Source organism: Tachyglossus aculeatus, chromosome 21 (genome assembly GCF_015852505.1).
Source record: "Tachyglossus aculeatus isolate mTacAcu1 chromosome 21, mTacAcu1.pri, whole genome shotgun sequence".
Classification (NCBI taxonomy): Eukaryota; Metazoa; Chordata; class Mammalia; order Monotremata; family Tachyglossidae; genus Tachyglossus; species Tachyglossus aculeatus.
Genome location: NC_052086.1, coordinates 66477831 through 66493459, shown reverse-complemented (window position 1 = coordinate 66493459; position 15629 = coordinate 66477831). Strand labels below are relative to the sequence as shown.

Here is a 15629-nt window from a genome sequence, read left to right as displayed (position 1 = left end):
AGTAAGCGCTTAACAAATGCCAATTATTATTATTATTATGGGTTCGAATGCCGACTCCACCACCTGTCTGCCGTGTGATCTTGGGCAAGTCACTTCTCTGGGCCTCAGTGACCTCATCTGTAAAATGGGGATTAAGACTGTGAGCCCCGCATGGGACAGCCTGATCACCCCGTATCCTCCCCAGCGCTTAGAACAGTGCTTTGCACATAGTAAGCGCTTAACAAGTGCCAATTATTATTATGGGTTCGAATCCCGACTCCACCACCTGTCTGCCGTGTGATCTTGGGCGAGTCACTTCTCTGGGCCTCAGTGACCTCATCTGTAAAATGGGGATTAAGACTGTGAGCCCCCCATGGGGCAGCCTGATCACCCCGTATCCTCCCCAGCGCTTAGAACACTGCTTTGCACCTAGTAAGCGCTGAACAAATGCCAATTATTATTATCATTATGGGTTCGAATCCCGACTCCACCACCTGTCCGCCGTGAGATCTTGGGCACGTCACTTAACTTCTCTGGGCCTCAGTTCCCTCATCTGTAAAATGGGGATAAAGACTGTGAGCCCCCCATGGGACAGCCTGATCACCCCGTATCCTCCCCAGCGCTTAGAACACTGATTTGCACATAGTAAGCGCTTAACAAATGCCAATGATTATTATTATTATTATTATTATTATGGGTTCGAATCCCGACTCCACCACGTCTGCTGTGTGACCTTGGGCTAGTCACTTCACTTCTCTGGGCCTCAGTGACCTCATCTGTAAAATGGGGATTAAGACTGTGAGCCCCCCATGGGGCAGCCTGATCACCCCGTATCCTCCCCAGCGCTTAGAACAGTGCTTTGCGCATAGTAAGCGCTTAACAAATGCCAATTATTATTATTATTATTATTATAAGCACGATGGACTGATTGATATTTTCCAGGCCGCCTTCAGGGGGCGCAAGGAGCGCTAGTTTTAAAGGGGGGGGGGGGGGGGGAGTCTGAGCGCGCATGCGCCTCCCGCGCCCCCCCCAATGGAAGGGAAAGGTCGCGGGGCGGAGCGAGGGGGGTGCGCAGGCGCGCGGGGCCGCTATGACGTCACCCAGTGCCGGTACGCGGCGGGCGTTGGACGTTGCGGGCGGCCCGACGCAGGGGGGGGGGGAGTGGTCCCCATCCCTCCTCCATCCCCCGCTTGTTGCCAGGGGCAACGCGGCCGGGGGGAGGCGGCGGCGGCGGCGTTGCCATCGTCCCCGTCCCCCATCCTCCGGCCGAGTCCCCGGGGGGCGGCGTATATGGCGGCGGCCCTCTCCGCCCTGGCTGTTCGGCTGTCCCGCTCGGCGGCCGCCCGCTCCTATGGGGTCTTCTGCAAGGGGCTGACCCGCACCCTGCTCATTTTCTTCGACCTGGCCTGGCGGCTCCGCATCAACTTCCCCTATCTCTACATCGTGGCCTCTATGATGCTCAACGTGCGGCTGCAGGTGAGCGGGCCGCGGTGGGAAAGCCTCCCCGGTGGGGGGGGCCCGGGAAAGGAAGGCGCCTGCCCTCCCTCGCTCTGGTTAATAGTAATATTTATTGTCCGTCTCCCCCTTCTACGAGGGACGAGCCCACTGTTGGGGAGGGACCGTCTCTATATGTTGCCAACTTGGACTTCCCAAGCGCTTAGTCCAGTGCTCTGCACGCAGTAAGCGCTCAGTAAATACGATTGATTGATTGATTCTAGACTGTGAGCCCGCCATTGGGTAGGGACCGCCTCTCTATGTTGCCAACTTGGACTTCCCAAGCGCTTAGTCCAGCGCTCTGCTCACAGTAAGCGCTCAGTAAATACGACTGATTGATTGATTCTAGACTGTGAGCCCGCTATTGGGTAGGGACCGCCTCTATATGTTGCCAACTTGTACTTCCCAAGCACGTAGTCCAGTGCTCTGCACACAGTAAGTGCTCAGTAAATACGATTGATTGATTGATTCTAGACTGTGAGCCCGCCATTGGGTAGGGACCGCCTCTCTATGTTGCCAACTTGTACTTCCCAAGCGCTTAGTACAAGTGCTCTGCACACAGTAAGCACTCAATAAATACGATTGATTGATTCTAGACTGTGAGCCCGCTACTGGGTAGGGACCGCCTCTCTATGTTGCCAACGTGGACTTCCCAAGCGCTTAGTACAGTGCTCTGCACGCAGTAAGCGCTCAATAAATACGATTGATTGATTGATTCTAGACTGTGAGCCCGCTATTGGGTAGGGACCGCCTCTATATGTTGCCAACTTGTACTTCCCAAGCACGTAGTACAGTGCTCTGCACACAGTAAGTGCTCAGTAAATACGATTGATTGATTGATTCTAGACTGTGAGCCCGCCACTGGGTAGGGACCGCCTCTATATGTTGCCAACTTGTACTTCCCAAGCGCTTAGTACAGTGCTCTGCACACAGCACTCAATAAATACGATTGATTGATTCTAGACTGTGAGCCCGCTATTGGGTAGGGACCGCCTCTATATGTTGCCAGCTTGTACTTCCCAAGCGCTTAGTACAGTGCTCTGCACACAGTAAGCGCTCAATAAATACGATTGATTGATTGATTCCAGACTGTGAGCCCGCTATTGGGTAGGGACCGCCTCTATATGTTGCCAACTTGTACTTCCCAAGCGCTTAGTACAGTGCTCTGCACACAGTAAGTGCTCAATAAATACGATTGAATGAATGAATGAATAATAATAGCGTTTATTAAGTGATAACTATGTGCCAAGCTATGTGCCTAGCTATAATTCTATTTGTTCTGACGATTTTGATACCTGTCTCCATGTTGTGTTTTGCTGTCCGTCTCCCCCTTCTAGACTGTGAGCCCGTTGTTGGGTAGGGACCGTCTCTATCTGTTGCCCATTTGTACTTCCCAAGCGCTTAGTACAGTGCTCTGCACACAGTAATTGCTCAATAAATACGACTGAATGAATGAATGAATGAATGAATGAATAAAAACACTTGCCTTAAGGCTAACAGACGTCCACAAGATGCCCTAGAAGAATACACCACTTACGGAGGGGAACTCGTTCCACTCTTCACCCCTTCCTCATAATAATAATAATAATAATGATGGCATTTGTTAACCGCTTACTATGTGCAAAGCACTGTTCCAAGCGCTGGGAGGGATACAAGGTGAGCAGGTTGTCCCACGTGGGGCTTACAGTTTTAATCCCCATTGTACAGATGAGGTAGCTGAGGCCCAGAGAAAGTGAAGTGACTTGCCCAAAGTCACCCAGCTGACAAGTGGCCGAGCCGGGGTTTGAACTCATGACTTCTGACTCCAAAGCCCGGGCTCTTTCCACTGAGCACGCTCATCTCCCTTCATCATCATCATCATCAATCGTATTTATTGAGGATGATGATGATAATCATCATCATCATCTCCCTTGTCTTTAAGAAGTGACAGACCTAAGTTTATATACGGTTTTGGCCAATGTGTACCGCTAGAAAGTTGCTTTGCTCCCCATTCATGGCGGGGTTCTCCTCCTCTCCGAAGGAAGGTCAGGAACTGTGGTACAGGGGCCAGGTTAAAAGGGAAAAAGAGGAGGTGGTGACGGCAGCCTCGTCATCAAGAAAAATAATTTTGAGCCACGTCTTCAAGTGACATGAAGGTGCGACCATCCTGCTTTTCCCTGCAGTGCTGCCTTATCGAGGTTAATTTTTGAGATAAAGACGGAAGAAACGAGGAGATTGACCTAAGCTTGTCACACGGAAAATAACTGTATGTTGAATTATGTGGGGGTACGTTCATTTGAGGTTGTATTGGAAAACATTTCTATGCTGTACAGTCAGTGGTATTTCTTGAGTACAGAGCACTGTACTAAGCATTTGGGAGAGTACAATAACAAATGTTGGGCCCAAGCAGGTTAGTATAGAGTATGCTGAAGTGGGTAGTTCTGCCAAGTGGATACCATACCCCAGGGGCCCAATCCTTTCAGTGGCCTTGGAACCAAGGGTTAGATCCCTGCTTGCCAGAAATTGTCACCAGTGTGGAATTCTGCAAGGGTTAGGAGTGATTGTAATCCCCAAGTCTGATGGCCAAGCAGCTATTTTGACCTTTACCCCAAGGATGGTAGTTTGCTTCTCCAAAGCAATGTCTTCGGACTGTGATGAAAGCTGGAGACTCTCACATACTTGGTAATCTGAACCACATCAACAGCCAAATTGGATCCTTCGTGTTCCAAAGTATTTAATCCTGGACTTCCCGTTTCCTTTGACACATCCTGTGATATTCATAACCCTTAGCAGTATCATTATTGAGCTCCTTCTGTGTTGTTTGGTTATGACCCTATGTTTACCAGACATTGTAATACTGTACAGGGACTTCTGAGCCTCATGTGGGATTGGATCTGTGTCTGATTTTGTTATGTTTACATTTCTCCGGCACAGAGTAAGTGCTTACTACATGCCAGAGCCAAGACACATACTTTTTTGAATCCATTCTTAGCAGGGACTTTAGTATAGACTTCTGTCTCAGAGGGGACCAGGGACCTAACAATGCCTTCCTCCTCCCTTTTTAATTTTAAATCACCTTGTCAGTGTTGGCCTCCTTTAGGCAGCCAGTGGGGTATTGGTTAGTTTTGTTCTCTGACAATTTAGGTCATCACTAAATTGGGTAGGAGAGAAACAAGGGCAGGGCAGCCGAGCACTGACCAGATATTTCTGCTAGCTTACATTTTCTCACGTTACAGGTTCCCACTACTGCTGTGCAGATAAGGGAAAAAGTGGTCAACTCTGACTAAAAAAAAGTTTCCTTGGCTATTCTGCCTATACCCAGAAAGATGGTATGATCAATTAAAATCCAGTTATTTATCTCTGGTTCAATGTAAATAGTTACTGACTTTGTCAGTAAGGTTACCATGTTGATGTGAAACTACACACAGGAATTTGTGTTCATCTATTAGTGAAATCAAACTACCCTAGGTGGAGTATAGCAGCTGTTAAAAATGACTGTACAGCAACAATAACTACCAGTTTAGTAGGCCAGGTGACGCTTCCTTGGCATTAGATGTCTATTCATTTGGCCAAGGATCCCTTCCCTCATGATTTGTGACGTGAACAAAAAGTTTAGAAATATTTCATTAAAAGCGTCGCATCGACTCTGTGACTTCAAATGCAGACTTGCTTCCCAATTTAAAAAGTGCTCTGCCCTTTTAACCTCTTGACTGTAAAAAACAACAACAACAAATCAGCTCAACTACTTCCTAAAATTGAGAAACAAGGAGCTATGTGTTGGGCCCCTGTAATTAAAGTACACTAATAGGAAGTGCCTACTTAGCATAGCCAGAATTATGGGGTGAGGAGGAAATGCCTCCGTTTCTGCGTCTCTTGACAGAGATGATGTCTTTGCTCCCAGCAGTTGAAGCAGTGTGGTTTAGTGGAAAAAGCACGGGCTTGGGAGTCAGAGGACCTGGGTTCTAATCCCTGTTCTGCCACTTATCTGCTGCGTGACCTTGGGCAAGCCAGTTAACTTCTCTGTGCCCCAGTTACCTCATCTGTAAAATGGGGATTAAGAATGTGAGCCCCACGTGTGACAACCTGATTACTTTGCATCTACCCAGTGCTTCGAACAGTGCTTGGCACATAGTAAGCGCTTAACAAATACCATTATTATTTTTATTGTTATTATATCTGGTAGGAGATGGTTCCCAGGCTCTAAGAATCTGGTCCTTAGAAGTTATTTGCTTGTATTTCCTGTGTCTTTGAGTTCCCTCCCTTTTCCTGCCTTTCCTAACCAGACCTCAGTGGGCAAGTGTTGCCAAAGGTAGATGTTTTAATGTCTCAGTTGAAATAAGTAAAGTGGAGGCTTGTCAACAACTTGGATCCTGTGGAGCGGCGTTCCACTGCTGTCAAGGTTTAGTTGAATAAAAGAAAAAAACCCCTTTTCTTTTTTTTTTTTTTTAATGTGACACAAGTGCAATACAGTGAAGGTATGTAGTTGTCCTGGTCTGGGCAGTTCCTGTGGTTTTCTTAATTTATATTGACTGAATCTCGATTGTTATTTGTCGCATCCTGACCTATGAAGAAATCTAGTGAATTCTTCAAGTCCCAGAAATGGCTTAGTTTACCATCGCTTAGGATATTGCTATGAATACATTAATGGTCATTTCTTTTGGTCCATCAACAAATCCAATGTAATGTTCAAAACTAGAACTGTGTTTGAAGCCAAAAGCTGCCTGAAACAACCTTCAACCCCAAATCAAAACAATTATATATTGGTTTTCAGCCTAGTTCTGAAAGCTGTGTTTAATTAAAGTCATTGATCTCGCCACCCTTCCTTTCCAGCCCTCTCTCCCCTTCTTTCTCCAGAGTTGGCTCAGCTTCTTATACCTGACCCCCCTCCTTCCCAGAAACAAAAATAACCAAGCTGTTGGTGGGAGAGTGTCCAGGCTATTTTAAAGTGTTGAACATGGAGATGAGTGGTTAGGTTCTCCTCCTCCCAAGCTCCTAAGTGTAATAAGTAACTAAATTAAGGTAACTAAGGAGCAAGGGAGGATTTTAGGGGGCAGCCTAGGAAAGGGCCAAAGGTTGGTGGTAATTTTCTAGCATAGTACATATGACCAAATTGAAAGGTGGTTACAAAACTGAACAGTTCTGCTTTGTACCAGAAAATTTTCCTGGCTCTCAAAAGGCACCAGGAACTTGACACTTGGCTCATTAGTAAAAGGAAAGCTGACGAGAGTAGTTGAGGGTTCCAGGTCAACTATATTTGTATTTATGGTTGACCTCATAAGTATTTTTTGGGAAGTGACTTAATTCTATGATTTATGTCAGAGTTTCCTAACTAAGCAGAGACCAAGAGACTTCCTTGTTTATTTTGACTTTTCTATAAATCTAGGTTATGCTGAATGTTCCTTGTTGTTTGAGACATCAACACAGATATGTTATAATGTATGAGTTATACATTAACTCATTTTCCTGACCCAAACTGTAGAAAGGGACATGTGCGAAGCCTTTTTTTCATCGTCATCATTTTTATTTTTAGCCTAATTTCCAAGAGACGATTCTTCTGAAAAAGATTTTTACGATTTGGTGTTGGTAACAGGTCTAAATTGAAGAGGACAAACAAATGCCCAGGCATTTAAAATAAACCAATTGGTTATGTGTGTAGACCAGATGTTTGAGATGAATGTAAAGTGAAATTTTTCATTAAAATCTTGAAAGGGGTTGTTGCTGTGGACATATGGAAATCTGGATTACCTTTCCTTTTGCTTGAAGATTTAAATAGAGAATCAGTGTTGCTTCCAAGGTTTTATCATTTTGACCTAGACCGTGTCTATTTTGAACACCTCTGTTTTGAGACCTGCTGGGTTCATGTCATTTTAAGTAGTTCCCACAATTTTTAGGTCAACTTGTAATTGAGAAACTATGTTGTTCCATAAAACTGTTCTGATTTGCAAAAAGAAAAAATGAACGGAAGATTTGTTACTGAATGGCAAAACAGTACTATGGACTTTATTTTCGACTAATATGGAATCTCTGATTTGCATTTCAACGTTTTACGCAACTGAGCATATGAAGAATTATAGCACAGTAGTAGTAATAGTATTTGTTAAGCACTTACTGTGTGCAGAGCACTGTATTAAGCCCTGGGAAAAAGTATACAGGGTCAAATTAGACGTGGACCCTGTCCCTCATTCATTCATTCAATGTCATATTTATTGAGCACTTACTGTGTGCAGAGCACTGTACTAAGCGCCTGGGAAGTACAAGTTGGCAACATACAGAGACGGTCCCTACCCATCAACGGGCTCACAGTCTAGAAAGGGGAGACAGACAACAAAACAAAACATGTGGACAGGTGTCAAGTTGTCAGAACAAATAGAATTAAAGCTAAATGCACATCATTGACAAAATAAATAGAATAGTAAATATGTACAAGTAAAATAGAGTGATAAATCTGTGCAAACATATATACAGGTGCTGTGGGGAGGGGAAGGAGGTAGGGTCGGGGGGATGGGGAGGAGGAGAGGAAAAATGGGGCTCAGTCTGGGAAGGCCTCTTGGAGGAGGTGAGCTCTCAGTAGGGCTCTGAAGGGAGGAAGAGAGCTAGCTTGGCGGATAGGCAGAGGGAGGGCATTCCAGGCCCGGGGGATGACGTGGGCCGGGGGTCGACAGCAGGACAGGCAAGAACAAGGGACAGTGAGGAGGTTAGCAGCAGAGGAGCGGAGGGTGCGGGCCGGGCTGTAGAAGGAGAGAAGGGAGGTGAGGTAGGAGGGGGTGAGGTGATGGACAGCCTTGAAGCCGAGAGTGAGGAGTTTTTGCTTGATGCGTAGGTTGACAGGCAGCCACTGGAGATTTTTGAGGAGGGGAGTAACATGCTCAGAGCGTTTCTACACAGCGATGATCCGGGCAGCAGCGTGAAGTATAGACTGAAGTGGGGAGAGACAGGAGGATGGGTGATCAGAGAGGAGGCTGATGCAGTAATCCAGTCGGGATAAGATGAGAGATTGAACCAGCAAGGTAGCAGTCTGGGTGGAGAGGAAAGGGCGGATCTTGGTGATGTTGTGCAGGTGAGACCCGCAGGTTTTGGTAACGGATTGGATGTGAGGGGTGAACGAGAGAGCAGAGTCGAGGATGACATTAAGGTTGCGGGCTTGTGAGACGGGAAGGATGGCAGTGCCGTCAACAGTGATGGGAAAGTCAGGGAGAGAGCAGGGTTTGGGAGGGAAGGTAAGGAGTTCAGTCTTGGACATACTGAATTTTAGATGGCGGGCAGACATCCAGATGGAGATGTCCTGGAGGCAGGAGGAGACACGAGCCTGAAGGGAGGGAGAGAGAGCAGGGGCAGAGATGTAGATTTGGGTGTCATCAGCATACAGATGATAGTTGAAGCCGTGGGAGCGAATGAGTTCACCAAGGGAGTGAGTGTAGATAGAGAACAGAAGGGGATCAAGAACTGACCCTTGAGGAACCCCTACAGTAAGGGGATGGGAGGGGGAGGAGGAGCCCGCAAAGGAGACTGAGAATGAAGGGCTGGAGAGATAAGAGGAGAACCAGGAGAGGACAGAGTCTGTGAAGCCAAGGTTGGATAGCGTGTTGAGGAGAAGGGGGTGGTCCACAGTGTCGAAGGCAGATGAGGTCAAGGAGGATTAGGATAGAGTAGGAGCTGTTGTGTTTGTCCCTCGAGGCGCTCTCAATCTATGATCACAATATATCAGTGTAGGAACACAGAGTACTGTAAATCATGAAATTAGAACTAAAGTTACTCAGCATCTAAGCAGATTTGGAATTAAGGACTTTGTCCAGCGACAAATAGATCTTAGCAGCCAGGACTGCGCCAAACCAGGCAAGATAAAAATCAGGATTTAATTAATAACAAAAATGGAAGAATCACAACACAGAAATTGAAAGGAGAGATTTCCAGGGTAACTATTTATAATCCTTGGAATGAGAAGAGTGAAGTGTGCAGGCTAGGTTGTGAAGGGACAGGAGCAAGGATAAGTAAGGAAGGAGGAGGGAACTGATTGAGTGCCTTGAATCCAATGGTGAAGAACTTCTCCTTGATGTGGAGGTGGATGGGCAACCCACTGGGGGCCCTTGATGAGTGGAGGGTTGTGCAGAACAATTTTATAGAAAGATGATCTGAGTAGCAGTGAAATATGGACTGGAGAGGGGAGTCACTAAAGGCAGGGAGGTCAGCAAAGTGGCTGATGCAGTAGTTGAAATAGGATATGACAAGTGCTTGAACTAGTGTGATAGCAGCTTGGATGAAAAGGAAGGGGGCGGATTTTTGGAGATTTTTGTTAAGATAGAAGATTTGGTGGCTGACTGTGTAGGTTGAAGGAGAGAGATGAGCCAAGGATAAAGCCAAGGTTGGAGACTTGTGAGACAGGAAGGATGGTGGTCTTGTCTACTCTTACTAGCTAAAAGCCAGTCCCCTCCTAGAAAATTCCAGATGACCCTGGAAAGATGGGGGAGGCCCAAACTAACTTGTGGCCTGTTAACACCCATGTCCAATGCGGCACAACTGTTTTTTCTAGCACCACATCACACTGTAATCAGTAGTTTTTATGGACTACCTACTGTGTGCAGAGCACTGTTCTAATAATAATAATAATGATGATGGCATTTAAGTGCTTACTATGTGCAAAGCCTTGTTCTAAGAGCTGGGGGGAGGGATACAAGGTGATCATTGTCCCATGTGGGGCTCACAGTTTTAATCCCCATTTTACAGATGAGATAACTGAGGCTCAGAAAAGTTAAGTGACACAGCAGACATGGGGGAGCTGGGATTAGAACCCATGACCTCTGACTCCCAAGCCCAGGCTCTTTCCACTGAGCCATGCTGCTTCTCTAGGCACTTGGAAGTGAACATAATAACAATAATAATAACAATGGTATTTAAGCACTTACTATGTACCAGGCACTGTTCTAAGCACTGGGGTAGATACAAAGTAATCAGGTTGTCCCGCATGGGGCTCACAGTCTTAATCCCCATTTTACAGATGAGGTAACTGAGGCATAGAGAAGTTAAGTGGCTTGTCCGTGGTCACTCAGGCATGTGATGGAACCAGGATGAGCCACGTCCTCTGACTCCGAAGCCCGTGCTCTTGCCATTGTTTCCTCACAACGTCAAAACGATGTTTAAGAAAAGTGATCTGGACAGCAGCATGAAGTGAGACCAGAGGCAGGGAGTTCAGTATCCAGGAATGGATATTTTAGTGTGAATTATCTAGGTATTGATGAAATGATATGGATACATGCCAACTTTTCATTAGTCTACCAAACCGTTAGGAAAATTCAGTATTGGAGCAGATACTGGCTTGCAGTCCCTAGCCTCATTTACAACGTGATGAAGGCGGAGATTGATAACTCCAGGTTGGGCTTGTGGAGGTGAAGCAGCAGGGCTACAGGTTGAGCTTGCCCCATGGGCCTCCTCGTTCTCCCGGGAGACTGACTGCATGATTGATGGCTAATGTCTGGGACGCTGTCAGCTTTTACTCCCACTCCAAAGTTAGACAGCTGGCATAGACTGTGGGACCTGTACTTTGGCTTTCCAGAGTGGCAGGGACAAGACTGAGGAAGCAAAGCTGTTATCCATGATTTGAATGTAGCCTTTGTGCTGAAAGACCCAGCTTAAGAGATACTTGCTGATGGGGTGAATTGAACCACAGGATGAAAAAAATCTACTCAACTCAAGCACCTGTGATAAATCTGATAAACAGGTACAGAGCTGTAATTTATATTAATGTCTGTTTCCCCCTCTAGTTTATTTTGGGCAGGGCATGTGTCTGTCATATTGCTATACTGTACTCTCCCAAGTGCTTAGTACAGTGCTCTGCACACAGTAAGCACTCAATAAATACAATTGATTGATCAACAGGGAGGCTGATGCAGTCAGTTGTCAAGCCAAGGTATGACAAGTGTCTGGACCAGTGTGTTGGCCATTCAGATAGAGAGGAAAGGGGGAGGATTTTGGAAATATTGTAGCAGAAGAACCAGTGGGTTTTGGTGACTAGAATAAACATGGGGAGTGAAAGAAAGGAGCCCAGGATCATGCTTTGGCTACTAGCTGGAGAAATGGGGAGGATGGTGTTGTTGCCAACTCTGATGGGAATTTAGGTGAAGGAGGGAATTTGGGAGTTCAGTTTTGGACATGTCAAGCGTGGGGTGCTGATGGGCTATCCAGGGCATTCTTTCATTTGTATATATATGTGTGTGTGTGTGTGTGTGTGTGTGTGTGTGTGTGTGTGTGTGTGTGTGTATGTATATGTATGTATGTGTATATATAAACATACATACATACATATATAAACATACATACATATATATATATACACACACATACATATATACATATATATATTACCCGAAAGACATCCCCTGATTCTGCTACTGCATTCTATCCCATTGTACAGTGAAAACATATGTTCTGGCAGAACTGACTTGAATGAAATGTGTAAAACCACAAATTAAAAAAAAAAATCACTCAATCTTGGTCCCAGCTCCAGTTTAAGCTATCTTGTGCAGTTCTGAAAATTATATTTGATGAAGAGAAGGTAGTGGGAGTATTAATTGGTGAAAGGGGTACATCCTGTTCACTCTTCCAGCTCTTTTCTTTAATCAGTTGTGTTTATTGAGTGCTTTTTGTGTGCACAGCACTGTACTAAATGCTTGGGAGAGTACAATAAGAGTTCACAGACACATTCCTTGCCCATAATGAGTTTACAGTCTAGAAGGGCAGAAAGACATTAATATACATTACTGATATGTATGTAAGTGCTGTGGGGCTGGACCCGGGGGGCAGGGGTGAATTAAGAGAGCAAATCAGGGTGGAGCAGAAGGGAGTGGGAGAAAAGGAAATGAGGCTTAGGAAGACCTCTTGGAGGAGATGTGACTTCAATAAGGCTCTGAAAATGGGGAGAGTAATTGTCTAATAGGAAGAGAAAGGGCATTCCAGGGCAGACGCAGGATGTGGGTGAGAGGCCAGCAGCGAGATAGATGAGTTTGAGGTGCAGTGTCAAGGTTATGCCAGTACCTATGTCTCCTTCCCTGAGTCCTTCAGATATTGCATCAGGAATTTCATTGTCAGAGAACCATTAAAAAAAAAATTGTGGTGGTTGTTTGTAATTTTATCTGTCAAACTATGATATTGAGGAACTATTTTTATTTTAATAACAACATCTGTCAGTATTCATACAAATAAAGTGTCCCTCAGGATTCTGATAAAAGAATTACTTTCCTGCCTCTCTTTTTTTTTTTTGTCTTCTCCTAGGAAAATAATAGCACATCATCTCATTCTTATGTATGCTACCAACCCTAATGTCTAATTAATGCAGTACCAAGGTGCTTTATTAAACTTGAATAATGTAAAACCTTAGGATATATATCAAAATATGTGTTTTAAAACGTCACCTCTGTTTAGTTTGTTTCCAAATGTTATGGAAATCGTGTAAGAAATACCATTACAGGGTCAGACCAATCTATCCTGGTCTGCTTTACATACATTTTTCTGGTCTCTAGTTAGCAGTGTCTTCTACACTGTTTTATAAAAAGGAAACCAACAAAAAAGCTGTGAGACCTAAATAAATTACACAATGAGGTTTGGCTATAAAAAAATACTTCTAAAATATTTAGGGATGATTTCTTATATAATCTTAAATACTGTTAGATTGGCTTGGTTTCATTCTGTTTAGAGAAAATGCATTTTTTTCACTCCTCTCACTTCTCCCTTTACCCACCAAGTATTTGAAGGATTTGTTATCCCGTTGTCCAACCAAATATAGGAATCCTTGGATGTTTTTGGTAAGGTTGTTAAAGATATATATTTTATCCTTACATTCTCACTAAATTTTAAGACCCTAAATCAGGAGAAATGGAAAATAATACTCTGGCCTCTTTTTTTTCAGGTACATATTGAGATCCACTGAAGCAGTTGCCTCCCGAATAAAGTATGAAGGAAAGAACTACTCTGGACATCTGCCTCAAAAGCATGAAGGGGGAGGAAGATGATGACGCCGACAAACTGTTGTGTAAAGTTAGTATAAGACGACAGAAGGCGTTCCTTCAGCAACCAGAAGCATATTCGTGGCTGAATCAGTCTGACTTTTATTTTAATATGAGTTTCCCAAAAGAGCTCTTCTCCCTTAATGTGAAGAATGCGTCTTTGATTAAGGCTGCCCTGCTGCATCGTAATAGCAAGAAAATTTCTCCTCCTTTGAGAGAAATTCCCACAGTTTCAACATTGGCAACATTGGCAACTTTTTCTCCTATGAAAGAACATTTTACCAAGGGGTCTTTCTGTATCGATAAACCTTCAGTGACTGATTGGCTGGAAAAAGTTCTCTGCTCCATTAATGACCTTAGAGATCGGTGTCACGAAGGAGATAACTTTGTATGTTCTGCCAACTTCTGGCTATCCAGACTATCTTACAATCAAAAACTGAACTTGCTGCAGTTAGACACGGGCATTATTGAGGACGAACAGCGAAGTGCATTTCTTGAAGGAGTAAGCTCTGAGTTTCAACTGAATTTTATGCTGTCTGCAACACTGTGTGAATATACTGCAGTGCTCCCGAATGATGAGGCAAAATACACTATCCTTGACCATTTATATCCAGAGACTTCAGATCAGACCACTGAATATAAGAAAATGCTTTCAAGTTTAACCTGCACTATAAACAATCTTCAGATAGCACTGTGGTTACTAGTCGTGTGCTTATGCACTAGCATATCTCTGGCATGCCATAGTAAAGGTAGAAACAAAGCAGTAGTGATGTACTAAATGGTTTTTAAAGTGAATATTTCTGATTAAACTTAGATGCAAACAATTCTGTCATTTAAGTTCCTACTAGGTTGGTGTGAATAGACAAATAAGTGGCATTGGAATTGCTTCACTGAGTGTGCATATGGTTACTGAACATGAAATGATTTGTCATTTTCATGATGGGGGAGTTTTTTAAATTGTTCGAAACTTACCCAGTTGGGTATTGTTTTAGAAGACTTTTACTGGCATTTCAGATAAGAATTTAACTGGACATACAATACTTTCAAATTTGCAACAACTATTTTAAAAGGCCTTTGTCAGTTTAAATTGCATAAATTTAGCTAATTTATGTTTGCCATCCAAGGAGACTGTTACTTGTAAAGGGTCAACCTATCTGCTATTAGCATAAAGTATTCTATGTTAACTAACAATGGGCTGGTTATTATCTCCTCGATTTTATGGAAACATTCGGATGTACAAAAAAATTTGGTCTCCCCTCCTACGACCTCCACCCTTTGCAATCTTTTTATAGTTAGTAGTAGCATTTATTGAGCACCCACTTGGGGAAGTGCACTGTACTATGCACTTGAGACGTTCAGAATAATGAAGTGACATGTTCCCTGCCCACAAGGAGCGTACACTCTGGCTTTATGGTGAGTTGCAGCCCGGGACATCCATTCAGAGTGATAATTTCATTGGGTTCATAAACTTTTAACAATTTTACAAGATTTGAAAAGTAGTTAATGAAAGTAAATGTGCTTAATATCTTTACCCATCCTGCCTGTGGCTATTAGAATTCCTCTCCAGCCTTTTTTGAGTCACTTTTAGCAAATTTGATTCCCTTACCCAATTCACAATGCCTTTTTTACTTTTTAATGGTATTAAAGTGCTTACTATGTGCCAGGCACTACTAAGCACCGCGGTAGTTCTAAAATAATCAGATTGGACACAGTCCCTGTCCCACTTGGCACTTACAGTCTAAATCCCCATTTTACAGATGAGGGAACTGAGGCACAGAGAAGTTAAGTGACTTGCCCATAGTAATGCAGCAGTCAAGAGGTGGAGGCAGGATTAGAACCCAGGTCCTCTGACTCCCGAGCCCGTGTTCTGCCACACTGCTTCACAATGCCTTGAACTCTGTTTAAAAGGGAATAAAAAGTGCCTAACCCATTTTCCCTTAAGAATGAAAGGGGCTATGAATACTCTTGGCACGCTATTTCATTGGCTTGAGAATTGGGGCTGGAGTAGTATGGATATTGACCCTACTGACCTTCAGGCTTCCTTCCCCCTCCTCCTCCCTCTTCTTTCCTTTCTTCCCATTTTCTTCTCTACCTTTCCCTTCCCCTTCTTTCCTCCCCAAACCAAGCGTGGCCCTGAAGGTCAAAATATTACACGGTAACACTCCTGTCTCTTCAGGAGGTAAC

At 44.3% G+C, this 15629-nt stretch overlaps 1 protein-coding gene across 3 annotated transcripts; it reads left to right on the top strand.

The window, feature by feature from the left end:
* The first annotated feature begins 1209 nt into the window (after nt 1-1209).
* Nucleotides 1210-14266, top strand: LOC119942357 (small integral membrane protein 10-like protein 2A). 3 transcript variants are annotated; one of them, XM_038763110.1, is made up of 2 exons: nt 1210-1455; nt 13349-13455. In XM_038763110.1, exons 1-2 carry the CDS (start codon nt 1270-1272, stop codon nt 13367-13369), a joined length of 207 nt encoding a protein of 68 aa, XP_038619038.1. In that variant the 5' UTR covers nt 1210-1269; the 3' UTR covers nt 13370-13455. The 3 variants fall into 3 exon arrangements, with proteins under 3 accessions (XP_038619038.1, XP_038619036.1, XP_038619037.1); XM_038763108.1 differs by having other exon boundaries at nt 1263-1455; nt 13349-14266; XM_038763109.1 differs by lacking the exon at nt 1210-1455 and adding an exon at nt 11063-11164 and having other exon boundaries at nt 13349-14266.
* The last annotated feature ends 1363 nt before the right edge of the window (nt 14267-15629 follow it).

Bases quoted from the DNA above. Each gene is read 5' to 3' on its own strand.
- LOC119942357 (XM_038763108.1), top strand. From the start codon at position 13,393: ATGAAGGAAAGAACTACTCTGGACATCTGCCTCAAAAGCATGAAGGGG.